The sequence below is a fragment of the Tetrao urogallus genome (assembly GCF_951394365.1).
Source record: "Tetrao urogallus genome assembly, chromosome: 8".
Lineage (NCBI taxonomy): Eukaryota > Metazoa > Chordata > Aves > Galliformes > Phasianidae > Tetrao > Tetrao urogallus.
In genome coordinates this window covers 30,486,909-30,505,179 of record NC_136821.1, presented here as the reverse complement: position 1 = coordinate 30,505,179, position 18,271 = coordinate 30,486,909, and the positions used below count along the sequence as shown (strand labels likewise).

At 34.7% G+C, this 18,271-nt stretch overlaps 1 protein-coding gene across 1 annotated transcript; it reads right to left on the bottom strand.

Moving 5' to 3' along the window:
- Positions 1-1,293: 1,293 nt before the first annotated feature.
- Positions 1,294-17,953, bottom strand: TFPI (tissue factor pathway inhibitor; the record flags this gene model as incomplete). The annotated part of the gene is made up of 6 exons (XM_079538803.1): positions 1,294-1,535; positions 8,320-8,415; positions 9,683-9,859; positions 11,283-11,321; positions 13,413-13,613; positions 17,839-17,953. 6 exons carry the CDS (start codon positions 17,951-17,953, stop codon positions 1,294-1,296), a joined length of 870 nt encoding a protein of 289 aa, XP_079394929.1.
- Between the last annotated feature and the right edge of the window lie 318 nt (positions 17,954-18,271).

The window sequence follows — 18,271 nt, the reverse complement described above, 5'->3', positions numbered from 1 at the left end:
AGGAAAACAAAAAAAACAACCAATCAACAAAAACAGAAACAAAAGAACCTCCAAACCAACAAAGCCTCCTGGAAAGCATACGTACCATTACATCTGAAGCAAATGTATGGATTTCCTCATCCATGAACAGGAATTGTTCTGGTTTTTGTTCATTTTCTTTCTTTCTTTTTTTTTTTTTTTTTTTTTTTAGTAAGAACATGTATTTCTACAGATTATTAACTTGCTAGCCACCCGTCTACTTCAGTAACAAGGATAAAAATCAATGAACCTAGCAAATATATTTAAAATTTTTATAAATATCTGTCACATCGTTTCATACATTCACAACTGTAATACTCTCTTAATGGTTTCAATGAGTTCATTTCATTTCAATTCACACTCATTGCACAACAGTGTAATTCTATGCACTTCAATAGAGTTACATCTGTCTTGCATAACCTAAAATAAATCTCTTTAAAAAAAACAGAGTGTTTATTTCCTCTTTTAAGCAATAGATCTGTTTCAATCTAGGATTGAAATAATTGTATATGACAAGTGATTACTCTTTGACAAGATTTTTTTAAAGATCAAAATAGATCTCAGGAAAGAATGGGGAAAAGAAGTAAATTGGAACCTTTCCTACTTTTTAATCATGAGTTCTACACCCACATAGCCCATTATGTCCTGTTTCAGCTTTAGTAATTATATTGTCAAACTACATTTTAAGATCTCTTTTTGAACGTACAAGGTAACGTTTATTAACACAAATGAGGCATACATAATAAAAACATAAACAGCTTAATAAATGCAATCAAAATAATCAGTACACTAAATATATTTAAATGGTGTATTCTAAAGGCTTTCATTCACAGGTGAATAGCAGTTTACTTCCCATTTTCATAAAAATTAAAGCTGTGTTCTTCCACGGATGATTTCCTCTCCCACAGTCTTTAGCGACTGTTTCTTTTTTTTCTTGATTCTTATGAATCTTCTTCCATCTTTTTTTTTAAGGAATCCTGAAGGTAAAATGACAAAGTTAAGACTGCATGACTAACATTCACGATTATCCAAAATGAGACAAGTCTTGTTTTCAAGAAACATCCTTGAGAAAAGAAAAAGGAACATTCGGTCTTACCTAAAGTCTTCATATGCCCAACCAATGTTAAGCAGCCGGTTCTGTACACAGTATTTTAGTGTCCATCCTTCTCTCTCTAGCTCTCTCTTCTGATTACCAGTTGCACTTTGCCAGTACTTTCAGCTATTACATTCTATCAGGTCAGTACTTACTACTAAAAATTGCAATACTATTTCAGCCTATAGCATGCATAATACTTGCCTTTTGTGACAGTCTGTGGCAAAATCAGTTCCCATACCTTTCCTGCAAATTCTTAGACATGACTTCCTGGAGGTGAAATTATTTTCATTCCCACCACAACCACTGTAGGTAAATGGACGACATCTTCTAGTTGAGTAGTTGAAGAAAAACCTGGTCTCTTTAGCTCTACAAAGTCCTCTATCCATAGGAGTCATGCACAAAGAAGGGACAGGAGGTGGTTCTAGAAATACCAGAAAAAACAAGGTTATACACCACTGTCATGTTTTTGTTATGCTGATATTTTACATGAAAACTGAAGCTTTCAGAACCTTGAAACATATGAAATTTACTGGCAGATTTAATTCTGTCCTTCTGAAAATCCAGGATAGTGGAGCATAAGCATTTGTCATTTTATGACCATGAGAAATAACAGCAAATATTATTCTCTCTTTCACTTAAAAAAGCACACAAAACCTTACCTGAAAGCTAGGTTTGGTTAATATGCATTTAGATAAAATCAACATTTCTGTGGTAGGAGATAATATTCAAATTCAATTGGAGGAATATGCTTGTAAAATATGAAAGAACTGAAATCAGGACAGCTTTAAAAAAATGGTAAATATTGATGATAATCGAGGAATTGAACTTTCCAAATTACTGGCAGATATTCTGAAATCATACAGAAGGGCTGCTCTGAAAGTAATGCGTCCTATTTTATTCTGTTGGCCCACTATGTCAGAGATGAATGTTAGTGGTGTGGCACCAGAGGATGAAGCTTCCAACTAATATTTTGTCACATTTTGTTGTCATGCAACAGATGGCAGCAGAGAGACAGTCTGACAAAATGGCTTCTGTCATGGAAGTGACGTAAGGTGTGACACCGAATTTCTCCCTGCGGAAAAAATGGTACGCATTGACATTCATTGATACTTGTGAATGTTTCTGGAGCCCCAAACAGTGGATGCAAGCACAGTGAGACATTGTGTGGTGCTTTTTAGTGGTGGCAATAGCAAGTCATCTTCACTGGTGGAGATTTTTAAAAGCGCAGCATGCAGGCTCTTGTTCATTGCTGATGAAAATGCACATAGCCAGTGGTGGTGATTACGCTGAAAAATAGTTTTATAGCTGAGAATTTGCTCTACCAACTAGCACTATTGTGCTCTTTGTAGCAATTGTAGTTTCCAAGGAAATAAAGGAGGCATTACTTTTGGAATGATGTACATGGATAGCATTTTTTACTTAAGATTCAATACCTTATTGTTTGTTTGTTTGTTGTTGTTGTTTTGTATGACTATTGAAAGCTTGACCTAAGTAATAAAATTTGTTCTACTGGAGAACACTGAGGAGTTATCAAGAAAATGCTTCTAACTTGCAAAAAACCAACAATTGAATGCAAAGATTTAACTGCTCAAAGCAACTGCAGTGCGGGTGATTTTAGGGCTGCTGTTAAGCTTTTACCATTCACAGAAGGCTGATGTTTTGTTTCTTCAGTGTTACTGCAAGTGAGATTGCGAGAACTTAAATACCCTGGCTTAACTGAAGTACCTGTGCACAGGGCAAATTCAAGCAGTTCACCTATGCCAGAATTCCCAAATCTGGAGAAACTGTTATCTACCATCGTGGAGAGACTCATAAACAAAAGCACAACTGACATATGGTTGCTGTACAGAACACAAAAAGATGAACAGGAACCATTGTATCAATAGTTATGAGGGATCTGAAGGAGTACCATTTTCCTTAAAGAAGCTTCAGAGTTGGGATAGTTGAAGTCTGATTGCATAAAAGGACAAGTGAAGCTAACTAAATCGTGTTCTTGAAGTTAGAAAGCCACGTAGCCAGCAAAAGTTCTTCAGAGGAAAGACCAAGTGAAAATTTTAGGAAATAACTTGGGTTACAACAGAGCTGAAGGCATCCTGCTTTTCAGAAAAGTGGGAAGCAGGTGAGTTACTGAAAGCAAGAAGTTATGAATTAACTTGAGCAATTCAAGAGGCTGAAAAGGAAAAAAAACCAAAAAACACAGAGAAGAATACGCTACACTTTATATTTGTCTTGTACATATCTTATGAAAAAGGCTTGTTTGCTAAGTATAACAGCTGAACTGGCGTGGTGAAAAAAGCATGAAAAAATTGCAAAAAAAAAAAAAAAGAAATAAAAAGGTAACTTACAGAAGGCAGGCAAATTAAATTATTAATATATTCAAAGCCACATTAGCAATAGTGTACTATTCAAGAAGAACGTCGCAAACACAAAAACTGAATCATGAAATGGTATTTCAAGACAGATAAAGCTAGTTTCAAGTTATGAAATCAGCACTAATTAATTTTCCTGTATTACCTGTGACATTATTATAACAGAATGTGAAGTTTATTTTTGATCCAGAATACATGCCTAGAATGGATATCAAATCTACTGTCCTATTTATAATGAAGATGCAAGATAAACTGACAACTGCTGGTTTTGGTATTGGCTCTCTGGGAACTCCTGTGCCTAGAAGTAATGACGCTGTGGCTGGAAAGAAACTAATATTCAAAAGAAATTCTTTGAAACATAAAAAAAAAATCAACCCAACAGAACAAAATGTGCTTACCTATTTTATAGCAATACAAAGGCTTTCCAATGATGAAGGGGGTAAATTAAATTGTTTTGTTAATTATAATAGAATTTAAATATACACTTGTAATATTAACTCCTTTTTGGTACATGGATTTTCTAGAGAGATTCCCAAGTCCCCTCATGCAGGTGTTCTCAACAACTGAAGTTTTGGAGCTTTGGTAACCGGTAAGTAAGGACTGTTTATAGTATGTATAAAGCGACTGGCAGAGTGGCATCCAAATGCTTTTCAGACTTCCTGTTTCTAAAGATTACGTATTGTATTTTGTTTCTAAATTTGTACTGTTCCTAAAAATGACATTATTGTCTAGATCACCAGAAAAATGCCCAAGACGCTATAACATTACTTCTGCTCATCTGCAAAATAACTGCATATTCTTCACACTGACAGAAGCAATCAACGCATGAAGAAAACCTCTTAATTTTGTCATACAGCAAAATTCTGAAAATTGTTGAAATGGTTTTTTATCTCCAAGCTTTACTATGAGGAAAAAAAAAAAGAGCAAATCCTACAAACGACAAAATTGCAGACTAAGGGATATACATTAAAAACAGTAAAAACAAACAAAAACTGCCAACACATATTCCACTACCAGAATTATTTTCCCCTAATGTAATCATTAAATTTGTGTAAGTTAATTATAGATGCCAACTTCATTGCGAGATTAGTCCAGATAGAAGTGTTTTGTTTTGTTTTTAAATGTACTTTGCTCTCAATTTGGATTGTGCTTTACCGATACCATTTTACACTGCCTTTAGCATTATTCATTACATTTCACATACCAACATCAACATCTTTTGGATCAGACAAAACCACAAATTAACAAATGTCAGGAAACGCTTTTTAACTTCATTACATATGGAGTCACGTGGCTGATCCTATGGCATTTGATTCATTTTATATAAAATCAAACCAATATTTGCACTGACATCAACAAGGCCATAAGACTGTCTTCATGCTTGTGCTCATCCTGTTCCGTTTATCCAAAATATCTCATTTAAATAGGTTTTAAATATCCAGTACCAAGCTCATAACATTGGATTAGCTATGCATATTATTTGCAAAAAATATGTGATAAAAGTCAGGTCATGAATGGGCATGGCAAAAAATAATTTAGAATTCATATAGGGAAATGACATCCAATAGGTTCCTACAAGTTGCTACCCAGAAATGTTTTAAAGCTCACAGTTTAAAATACAATTCTTAAAATAATGCCTTTTCTTGAATCCCAGACAGCCTCCCTCTGATGTAAACAAGAGATACTTAGGAATTTATGAAACATTTACATTTAGATATAGATTCATATTTATTAAAAAAAATCTCAAATTGAATTTGCAACAAAAAGCGCTTTATCTCAGGCTTAGCTGGGGTTGAAATGTGTGACAATGAACTGTTAATTAATTATAATATGAAAGACATTTGAAATGATCTTCATGAGCTAGACGAAAATAAGACTTACTCTATGCTCTTTCACTCAACACAGTATTGTGGCATACATGAAACTTCAGACTTCAGATTCTCATTCCAGTTACAGCAGAGGGATAAAAAAACACTCTTCAAGTACAGAAACTGCTACAAACAATAATGAGTCATCTCCACTTAACAGTATTCTCTAGGCATAAATTGGTGCAGATCCATTAAAGCAAACAGAGCTGTGTCAATTTCTATCAGCAAAAGATACGGTCCTGACTTGAAAAAATTATAACAGGAGCTGCTTCTTTTTGCCATTCCATACTTACTGAGTGGAAAGCTGACATTTGATCTTACATTCCACTTAGATTTCACAAGCTGAACATAATATACAGCACCTTAATTTCCATAGGTCACTTCACTTGATCTAGAAATAAGAGTCTTGATTCTCGTCTTCACTTTCAAATCCCTAGAATCTGTTTTAGATGACATCAGAAATATATTGACTCTCTGCAAGAAAGCCAATTGCTGGGAGAGAGCACTAGTCTTATGTTTACATGCCAAAACACCAGTTTCTTTTGGCCTTGGAAGAACTTAATCTTCTGAAGATGAAGAATGTTGCTGGAAATATATTAATGGATATTATGATATCAAATTAATCTAAATCTATTAGCTAAAAAATAATACATATTTTTTCTTGAAATCAACAGAAAAAGCATTTCAATTGTATGGTGAGGTGTTCTCAAATTGACAAGTCCTTGGAATTCTTTTTTAATGGTGGTCAAGTATGTAAAAAAAAAAGAAAACACACAGCCAGACCAAAAGACACACAAAACATGTTTTGGTAGCCGATCAGCTACTTCATCTGTACTTGAGAAGACAAGAATCAGACACTGCATCTCAAGGAGCCCATCTGAACCTTTTATGCGTACAACTATATTCTCATCCCTCACAGAGGGCTATGGAAAGTGCATATTTATGTGAAACAGCTCTCCTTTGCAGCTTCAGATGCTGTCCAGTGCAAGACAAAGATTATGAAGTAGAGAAGAAAGTAAGGTCTTCATATTTTCCATTGAATTTCATCAATCCTTCCAATTTCATGTTTCCCAGCTACACTGACTCCATCTACCCTTGTACTGCAGCTTGCACTAATCTTCCAGTGTCTTACCCTCCCCAAATTTGCTTTACCTTGAAATTCACCATTGCTGATATAACCAAGAACATTTTCATTTTTTCCCCCCAGTTTTCTCAGAGAAAACACAGTGAATAATGCCTCTTTGCTTTTATAGGTTAGTTGCTTCGTGGATCTGGAGGTTCATATTATGAGTAAAAATCTGAGAGCAGGTACAATCTTGTATCAGTAGATTTATTCCCAGGTCTTAAATTATGCAAAAATTTTTCAATAAAATAAGCTGCCAAGAGGCTTATTGTTTTATATTCAGTCATTTTAATAACAGAGTGCATTGATGTTCTGTATGTGATAAAAAATTCAGCTATTTCAGAAACTTACCTCAAACCAACTGTACATTATCACAGCACAAAAAAAAAAAAAAAAAAAAAAAAAAAAATAATGCACATTCAAACTTTGTTAGATATGATTCTATCAAAGAGCACAGAAATGTTATTCCACATGCTCATTATCTTACAGAATGTATAATACACAAAAGCATTGATCAATCTGTAAACCATCATTCAACCCCCAAAAGTACAAGAAAGAGTAAATGCAATAAAAGAACAAACAGAAATACTTGGTAAGAATGCTCAGTCTTTTCACAATTGTTTCTTGTTTCCTCTTGCATAACTGTGGATCATAAAAATGATATGCCTCAAATTCAATCCAGCTGTACAGTGTGAGCAAATACCAGCAATCTATAGTGGAAATTATACTATATAGTAGTGTAACAAAACCTTGAAGTAGACATGAAATTCATTCACACTCACCTTGATTATAATCAAACAAAGAGCTAAGTTTAATATAGCCTTAACAATGGTAAAAAAGTGTTATGATAAATACATTTTGTATATCCCAAATTCCAAGAATGATTCTTTCTTAATTTGTAAAATGAGCTTTAAATCACCTGCCAGTTAGAACCCCACAGAAATATTCATTTTGACTAAAAGATTTCTGCATCACTGCTTTTGCTTTTGATCTCTTTAATGCTTTGTGTCTATGACACTTCCAGGAAGCACCACACTTTCAGAACAGGACAAGGTGTGATCAGTATTTCACTGTCTGGTATCTATAGAAGATATATAAGTAGAAATACATTTCTTCACTTTGACTTGCCCTGCTTACCAAAACAATTGACACAGATCAAAATCAATTCTTTAGTCTCAGATACACTGGAAAATAAGTGGAAATGGAAAAGAAATCAAGAGCACAGATAAAAACTGAGAGCTAAGAACTGCAAAAGGAAATTCTTACCAAAAGAACTGGGAAACCGCTTGCGCTCTTCCTCTTGGTAACTGCTGTTCACAATATGGGACTCTACCTCATTTGGTGTAGTTGGCAACAAATTTACTAAAAGGAAAAAAAAAAGGCAGGAGGGGGATGAAACAGTAAGTGATAGGCTACCTAGACACAACAAAGTACTGAAAATAAACTGTAATTAGTACCCATCTGATTTGTTCCATGCTGTTATTAGTACTACTATAAGACAGCATTCCTTCAAGTCCCAAAGGCAGAGGAAACTTATGCTTTAAAGCAACTTTAGGTAGGATTTCTTTTTCTTCTTTCATTTAATTTATGTGTGATTTAAATTAAACATGGTTTGGTATGGTTGTTATATTACTGGCAGACATTTTGCAGTGATGGTACGTTTTCAAAATATGTATTCTTTATAACAAAAATGGCCACAAAGCTAGCTCTAATGTTCCTGGTTCATTATGCTTATCTATTTCAACTGATGTATAAATCCTCAACTAAACAATTAAAGGAGCGGACAAGCCGAGGAGAGTTTGCATTAAAAACCAACAACTATCAACAGCAAAAGTAAATTCTTACCAAAAATCCCAGGAAACTGATCGCGCTCTTCCTCTGGGGAGCTATTGTTCACAAGGTCAGGATGCTCCTCATCTGGAACAACTGACAGTAAGTTTGCTAAATGAAAAATGAAAGGAAAATAATGAGGAAAATCACACACAGGAAAAGGCATTAAAGTTTAAGTATCATTAAAGCAAAAATATATATATATTTTTTCAACAAAACATTTTCTTTTTAAACTATAGCAATATAGCAATGGCTCCTCAACCTCCTGGAGGCTGTGGGTGAGGGAATGTATCCACCCCATGAATTACAACCCAGTACCCTGAGAAGCAGAGAGGAGTTAGGAAAGGTTGCTGTATTCTGATACACAACAATTCACAGGAACAAGAAGGACAGCGAAGCAGAAGAACGATCTGGGTCAAAGTTGCTCTTTCATAGCCCAAGCTGCACAGCTGAATCATTCAGAACTGAGAGCCAGGTTTCCCATTGTTCTTTGGTGGGAAGATAGCAACCCATGGTAGGGTAACTAAAAAATCTTTTCCTCACAAGGTCTCTTTGAAAGGAGTATATTCAGATCTATGGGTTAAAATGTATACATGCAAATATTTTATGGCATTATAAGGCCAAGCAGCTAGCATATCTTAGATTATAAAAAAATAAAAAAGGAAAAAAAAAAAAAAAAAAAGGCCTTCTGTGGATGCAACTGGAGCAGATCCACTTCTCCGTTCTGTCTTTCTCTGTCTTTATAATCTCTATTACCATAATGACTTTGTCTTCAGTGTAGGTATCAATATTTTCACAACATATTTTCCTAGATGACTGCTCTAGAAAGCATTCTTGTAACATCAGTCCCCTAATAGCAAGTATAGTGGAGAAATGAGATGCTCTAATGACAAGGTACAAGAGGAAGCAGTACTCATTGTGGACCAAATCACTTCCTCAGTAGAAACTGACGTTACTTCAATTACTTCATCTGTCTGCATTGGTCTACTTAGATATATTAAACAGTATGAAGATTTATGAAACTGAATAGAGTTCCTTCTTACACAATAGGTTTAATACATATTTTTGCAGGGATTTATAGAATTATAATATATGAGGGTAATCAACTACCATGAGAAAAATAAAAAAGGTAGGAGATTCCTGTAATATTCATTAAAATTAATTGTATATACCATTTTTAATAGAATTTTCCTTTTGATTTTACATTTCTCATTTTTGTATGTATTTTTAAAAATACATAACTGTGTGAATTTCAGGTGTGATTTATTGCCATTTCAGAGCCTCCTAAGCTGCGTTTTTTTTCCCATGATAACCACTTTCAAAACACAATGCTGTTTATAGAAGAATAAAACTAAGAATAACGAAGACAACAACTTACAGTTGCCTTGGCAGGTAGTCTGGCATTCTTCCAAACTCCTAAAGTTGTTCTGGTTTCCAAGGCACCCACCATACTTGAATATTTCACATATTTTTGTCTCTTTGTTATAGAAATACCTGGAAAAAAAGCCTCGGCAGATTCCAGGGTCTTTCTCTTGATAACAGAAGTTGGGCTTTTCTGTGAATCAAGGCAAATGATGAACAGGGTGAGGGAAGAAAAAAAAACAAAATACACCAGATGCTAAGACAACAATAGAGTTGGAGGAAGCTGACATAATAAACTTAAGTCACTTTAGAATATAGATCATCTGTAAAATAAATGCAATTCTAATGTACTGCTTTTGTTCTCTCTATATAACACAGCAATACTGTGCTAGAATATTATAGGACATATTCATTGCTTTTCTTTTTTTTAAAGAACCAGTAAATTATACCTTGGATAATGAGTATTGTTGAGTTTTGTTTAAGTGTTCCCCTAAAATGAAGCTCTAAGATTAAAATTAAGTTTTATTCTGATTTAAAACCAGATCATTTGAACCTAAGTACATATTCTTTCCACTTACGTAGTTGCTTTAATCAATGTTGGTGTGAATTACACAGAAGGCAATCTTAAAATAAAAGGAAAAAGGAAATAGTATTTTAAAAAAATAAAAATACATTTTGTCCGGAATTGCCTATTCCTTTAAAAGGTTGTAAGAAACCAGGAGGCAAAGCAACTACTCCAAGTACCATTTTTTAGTCTCAGCTCCTAATCTGCAATGGCTAATTATAATATCACGAAAAATTCAATAAATGAGTACTGCATAATTTGACTAAATAATCAGACATGATACCAAGCACTCTGGCAGCAAAGAAAAAAAAAGTTGTACAATAACCCTCAAATGCTGATTTCTCAATGCATTCCATTTTATTTCTAGATTATCATCTCAAAATCACCATGGAAGTAATAAAACCCATCTGGAGGTATTCTCAAATTCTTGCTGGTAGATACTTTGAAATACGATGCTCGACTTACCTCACTTGCTGAGAAAAGTATCTTTAGTCAACTTATGAAATAATCATGTCAGGTGTGACATGAACCACTGTACACATGAAACTTAACAGAAAAGCGAGGCTAAAACAATGTGCAGAAGACTACCATTTTAATAAAAACGTCCTTAGAACAATTAATTTGAAGTCCCTAACATTTTTTGAATAGATAAAAGAGTTGTAATTAAGTTCATCCTAATGCCTTTATTTTTAACTAGGTATCTATTAAAAATATTTAATTTTTGTTACAGAGTGATTTTACCTATTTTTGCTAATGGCAGAGCAAGTGTTCAGGTTATTCTCAAAACACACAAGAAAAGGTTCCACATCATATTTGAATTTTTTCTCCCTTTTCTTATTACTGAAGAAAACAAGCTTATTTTAAGAAGAGAGTGACCAGTGTCTGTAGCTGTCCTCCGAATCTTTGATGAAAATGAGCAAAGATTAGATAACTCACCTTAGTATAAACAATGCTGTTCTGCTTAGGAGACAGCTTGGAACAATACATAATCTACCCAAAGCAGCTAAATATCTTATTGTATTTTGTCTATGACTTATGTAAACATAATTACCTCTCTTAATTTTTGCTGGCATCACCTCCAGAGGCAATTCTGCAATATAAATAAAAAAGAAAAATATTTAATGAAAACAGTCATGTAAAGTCTCACCTGTAAAACCAAAATGCTTCACAGTGACTATGAGCACTGTAGATAAGAATATATGTTCCCTTTCTTTATTCTCTTTATTAGGGAAGTAGCACAAAATTAGGGAAGTAGTCCTTTGGTACAAAGGACTGAACTATTGTTTTCTCACATGGGAAGAACTGATATACTTGAAACTAGAGGATATGGAAAATAGTGGAATTGTGCCCATATTGAATTGGACTGGCAAATTCCTCATGTTCCTGGAGTCAGAATTCTGAATTATATGACCTTATTCCTCAAGAGACATTTAATCAGCAGATTGCTTAGCCCAACGTTGGTAGCTATTGATACTGCCAGCAGCTTCAGAGAAGATCTAGTTAACAACCTCTCACATGGTAGTTCCTTTTGCTATGCCACATACAGTCAGAGTTAAGTGTTCCTTGTGTTGTTTATGATATTAAAGCACAAGGTTGAAAACAATTCTTTCTGGAAAAACTTGAATTGCTGTTATGCTCCTCATTGTTATGCAAGCAGTAACATAAGATACTTCTGCAATCCTCATCCTTACACTTTGTGTAATTTTTAATTTTCATAAAACAAACAAAAAATTTCCAGAAACATCATCTGTGTTAAATTTTCAAAGCAAATCTTTTGGGTAGAAATTCTATATGTTCTATAATAAAAATACATTTTCCTTGAATGCTACTAAAATATCACCATTCAATTCTGATGGTGGTACGTTTTCTACATACATAAACATACAGAATAAATAATATTAATTCCTACTGAAAAATCAGCCCAAACTGGATTAAGTAGAGGAGGGATATCAATTTCTCTAGCCATAAACCTTCAATAGAATGATGATAAGAAATATCAAAGGTATGTGTTTTAGATTCAGTTTGGTGGATGCTTCAGCCTGCTTGGGAGGCAAGACCAACTCCTGCCTTCTAAACCTCAAGAACTAAATCTCTACTTTCCTCAGTTAGAAGTGGCATATTCTGATTGAAGAAAACAACCAAAATACAGACATGGCAGAATTAGTGTATAGGCTGTAATAAATGAAATCTTGAAACCTATTAATGACTATAAGCTGTGCTCTAGACAGCACAGGGACATTTGCTCTTAAATATTGCCGGGCTCAGTTTCTGAACAGCATCAACAGCTAGAATTTTAGACAGTCAGATCTGCAGAAATAAGAAGAAAAAGGAGCAAGTGTCATTTTTGCATTAATTTTGTATACTAATCTGCAATTCTAGAAATATCTGAGACTTTAACAAGAAAATAAATCGAATCAGTGATATGAAGGCTCTTGTGATATGAAGTACCAGTTCAGTTCAGCACTGAGGTTTGTGCTCTATTCAACCATACTATTTTGGCTCAATCTTTACAGGTAAGAAAGAAAACCTGCTTCCTTTTCTCTGTAAAACCTTCACAATGCTGAAGGCCTAAAATAATTATTACCATCATTTCTAACTGCAAAAACAGCATTTACAGGGCACTTGTTGTATATTTTGTATATCATTTTCCTCTTTCCAATGATTAATTCAATTCCGACAAAACAGATCTTTTAAGTCCAACAGCTGTATCTGACATTTTAAAAGAATTATTATTGCAGTTCCAATTTTGCTGGATCATAGCAGATGTTCAAGATTTTTTACGGCTCTATCAGCTTCTAAAGAAGCAGAAATGTAGAATGAGAAATTGGGTGTGACATTTTCAAAGCAATTAATGTGCTAACCACCAGTTTAACCCAGTGTCAAAATCAGTTTCATTTTAACAGCTTATTCAAAACATGACCCTAGACAGACAATAAGCTTTCTTGCACTGCTGTCTATTTCACAGCTCAGCTAGAAAATCACAATTTATCTTTCCAAATCCAGAATGTTTGCTCGCAGAATCTAAAATAATTCAGACAACTGGAACACAGTATAATAATTGGGAACATCAGAATTAGAAACATCATGTCACCATATTAACCAGAACTTTACAAAATTCATAAGGTTTGTGGATAACAGTTAGAAGAACTGATAGAAGAAGAAGAAGAGAATGGGTACTGGCCTGTTACCACACATTTGTTCTGACATTCTTCCAAAGTTAGAAAGTTGTTTGCATTGCCGTGGCATCCACCATATTCAAATATTTCACACTCACGGCTTTGAATGTTGAAGTAAAAGCGCATGTGGATTGCTTTGCAAGGACCTTCATCAGCTTTCAGGGCACAGTCTGAATGCCCCAGTTTCAGTGGTGGTAAAGGAACGCCTGTGATAAAGAGAAAAAGGACAACTGTTACGAACTTGGATTGCTTCATTGTAGAATTTAACTTCAAAATCAGATTGCTTGCCTGTTCTGCTAGAAAAACACTTGCTAATATACACGTGTAAAGCTCTGAACAAATTAGACAGAGGTGTAAAAAGAAGGTCATCATCTCCTTTGGAAGAACAGTTCCATTCAATCAAATAGAAAAATGGTTACAGTTATCAACCAAAAGAGCTCATGTTCTAAACTTTCAGTCCTTATCAGAACTCTCTAGAACAGCTACAGATAGTGATTTATTCACAGGAGCTCGCAAAAAATTCTGAACAACAAATACATTGAGAAAATTCTGGCAGCTCCCAAAGACACACTGACTATCCTTGCATAAATGAAAGGCAGAAAGAGCGTCTGCTGTGCTCTCTCCCTCCCATGCATATCTAATAGCAAACACTGCTCATGGAAAATTCTCATAAATAGTGTGGCAAGACAACCCTGCAGAGGGCACCATTCCCCTTCCAGACTGAACGTTACTGGCACATAAACCCATCTGGTATAACCAAAAGGTTATCGTATCGTCTTAATTTCTTTGATCTTGCTGTTCTTGCATTAGATCTTTCAAGTATAAAAAAAAAAAAAAAAAAATAAAAAAAAATTCCTGCTTTGCGTAACCAAAAGGAAGCATTTTTACCCTAGAGGATTCTGAAAGCTTTATAGAGCTTATATATTTGCAATAGCAACAAGAACAGAATTGAAATCTTTCCCTCACTCTGCCAGAGCTGATCAGAACACTAATGTGTCTTAATGTGCATGTGCAAAAGTAGCACTACACACAATTGCTCAGAAAGGAGGGGAAAACAGTGATGGCAAGTTTTACAGGAAAATTACAGCGCTTCCTCTTGCTAACAAGAGTAAGTTTCCACTTTTAACTAAAAGAATCTACAGAAATAAACATTATTAGCTACCCCACTCTGTGGCTATCTAGATTTAATGTATAAAATTGCCCTTATTATGAAATCTTTAAATGAAATGCACAGCTGAGATAAATCCACATAAATACTGACGTCAATGGAAGTTTACTCTTCTAATTCCATTTGGGGCATTTATAGCTATTATACTTAGAGGAAATATGTTTCACCAGTAAAATCTTTTAACCCATAGCATGGAGATCCCTGAAAAACTAACACTTATTGCACAATTACCATTGGCACAAAAATTGTAACAGATAGTTTATCTTCTATTTTTAAAACTGACAATTGACAGACTGATGTCTAATTTCAAAATAATCAGTCCCTAAAATAAGCTAGTTCCTTATTAGTGAAATTACATTTACAGATTCCAAAGTCAGGAAGACAAATTTAAAAATATTATTGAAGATTTTCTAATACAAAATGTGGATGCGTTAAATGAATTAAAGAGACAGGAGTTTCATTAAAATTCCTATGGAGTTCAGCTTACCAAATAGATTTCTGAATTTTGCTTATTTTCTTATCTAGATCATCCTGAAGAATCAAGATTTACATGTCACAAGTGATTCCAAAGATCTAAAGTTCCCAACATAGAGAGTCCCTTTGGAAGGGACTTGAAAATGCTCAGATATAAAAGTTGATACATTGAAAATGAAACTTCAGAATCCCCTTAATCAATAAAAGGGTGAAAAATGCCTTCAGAACATGAGAAGTGTAAGTAACATTTGGATTAATTTCTAAAGGGCTAACATCAAACAATTAGAGCTGCACAGAAACCAATCCAACTCAAATGGGGACAGATATGGCTTGGCAGCTGGTTTATAAACGTTATTTTCTTGGCACACAAGCAATAAGACCTCATAAATGACCTATGCCAGAGACTCAGTCCATTCTAGAAGACATGGTGAAAACTTACGACTAGAATTGCAGACATGGGGTTATGTTAGATCATTTTGTTTGCTACATTTTGCCCCTCCAATGTTCTGGGCTATCAAAACAGAAATAATGTGCAAGCATAGTTGCAAAATTATACAAAGATGATGAACAGATGGCTTGGTACAGTTTATTTTAGAAACTTTCTGGACTCCAAGCTTAGTTCCCACCAAAACCACAAAACTAAATTATTGTTTTGCTTACTTTCTCAGGCTTTCCCTCTGCAGTCACTGACGCTGTTACCACTGTCAGATATACTGACACCTGCTGCAAACATAACGACTATTTCTATAGCACATTTGCAATTAATGAACCAGCAAAGGCATTTATTTTGTTAGGAGTGCTAGAAAGTTAGCCATACTTTAACTAAAATAAGTACCCCGTGATGCCCCTGAAGGCCATGCCCTCTCCACCTGAACAATAATCAAGTGACTCCATGGAAAGAAGTCTCAAAAGGATTTATGAAAACTGAATCAATCCTGAGTCTGGGAACAGGGACAGAGTTCTTCCCCACTACTTTACACCTAGAACACTTAACTGACCATGAATGACATAAAACTAGGTTTCTTTCTCAGAAAGAAACAATAGAAGAGAAGGCAAACATGAGTATTTGGCCATCAATTCACATAGATAGAAATGTGCCTGCACACATTTCACATGCACAAAATACGGAGGTTGGTCTGAAACTAATGCCTCCTATTTATTTCCACGGAAAATACAACAGATACAAAGAGCACAATAGCAGTTGATAGAGCAAATTCTCAGCTAAAAACATTTGTCAACATAGTCTCCATCATTAGTTATGCATTTTCACCAGCAACGAAGAAAAGTCTGCATGCCATGCTCTTGAAATCTGTACCTGCAGAGGTGACCACTGTCATTGTTGGAACTATTGAAACGCATTACCCACTACACCTCACTGTGCTCATATCCAGTGCTTGGTCTCCATAAACATTCAGCAAGAGTCCATCCATGTCAATGGGTGCCACTTTTTCCACACGGAGGAATTCAATGAAACACAAACGTCAGAAGCTGCCTTGCCAGACTGCCCTTGTGCTGTCACCAATTGCGTGGCAACAAAATGTAATAGAATACTGGTAGGCCCTCAAACAAGAAAGGCATTTCTGTACGTCAAGGTTAAAGAGAAAGAAATTCCTTTTGTAAGAATTCATCTGACTACATTAGCATGCTAAGTATAGCACTAATGTGGAATGGCTTATAATTTAAAATGTGGTGACTAATATCAACATGGTATTAAAGCACTCCCTTCATTTGCAGCATCTTCATGATTGTGCATAATTAATAGTTTCTGTCCCAAGAATTATTGCTATAAAAGACTTAAAGAAAGAAACAACCCAGATGGAAATTTGACAAGAGGTGTGCAGCTAATCTGCCAACAACAATAACAAAAGGTTTCCCTTAGCTGTACTCTTTGTTAGTCTTCAAAATTAGACCTGTCAAATGAGAGAGGTATTCACTACATCATTCTCTGCGGCGTAAGAAAGAAGTTAACATTTTCTGAAAGGAAAAGAATCATTTTAATACTGCCCAAAAAGCGTATTTCTTTCTCATCTGCTTTCTCAAAATTGTTTGTAATAAAACTAAAATATATTTTACATTGATACCCAGTATAGAAGTGTAAACCATATCAATGAAATGAAAGTACAGTGAATAACAACCTTGTAATGGTAAGAGAATCCAAGAACCTCCCTCATTCTAAGTCACACTTCTGACATTATTTTTCTTGACACCAAGTACTAACTGGTGAGTTTTTGTTTATCCATCTGTAATAGATCAGTTGGAATTATACAGAGAACTTATGTGAGGCCAAGGAAAACAAACAGAGCAATCCAGAATTGTATTATCTTTAGAACAAACTTTGCAGATTAACTGTGACTGAAGAGAGCTGCACACAGGAGAGAGCAATATAGACCTACAGTGCTATTCACCATATTTCTCTCTCTTCGCATAGTAAGCTAAATCTGAGTTATACCTGCACATTCCTTTCCACCAACACTGAAGTTTCCCAGGGATCCTAAAGCAGAGCTAAAGGGGGAGTAATTTTGATATACCAGGTTTGATTAGCATTAGATGTTTCAAAAAGCAAGAGAAACAAAAGCCCTTACAGTTGGCAAACAATTTTGCTAGAACTTAATGCAAAATCCAAGCTGCTCCCAACTATTTAGAGGCAAGTTTGTTTTTACCACTGTTTTACACTTAGCTCAACTTTCAAGTTTCCTTGAAAATTTACATCTACAGTGTAGATGTAGATCATGGTGTTCTTTTTTTTTTTTTTTTTTTTAAATGTGAGATAGTTTTCTGTAAAGTCTTACCCAGAACATCCTCTTCTTCCCCATCCTCAGAGTCATCAGCTGCATGCCCAGTGATACAGACAAACAGCAGGATAAAGGTTAAAGGTAAGAAACATCCCCTCTTTCTTCCTTTCATCTTCCTGAATAAAAAAAACAACAACATAAACTTGAATCAAGTTCCTTGACAATTCTGTCTAAGTTATTAGCAAGGTAGTACATAGCTTTCAGGCATATATGCAAACTATGAGCTTCCAAAAGAATATAAGATACGCTAGCATAGCATTGTAAGCGCAGTGAGGAATAGGACAAGACTTTGTGTTTGTATTCAGCTGATCCCACCTCCAGTATAGACTAGATGCATTGCTATTATTTTTAATTTAAGCAACAATTTTAAACAATTTTCCAGAATCCGTAAGTAATTAAAATATAGCACTTTTTAATATAAAGTAGTTTT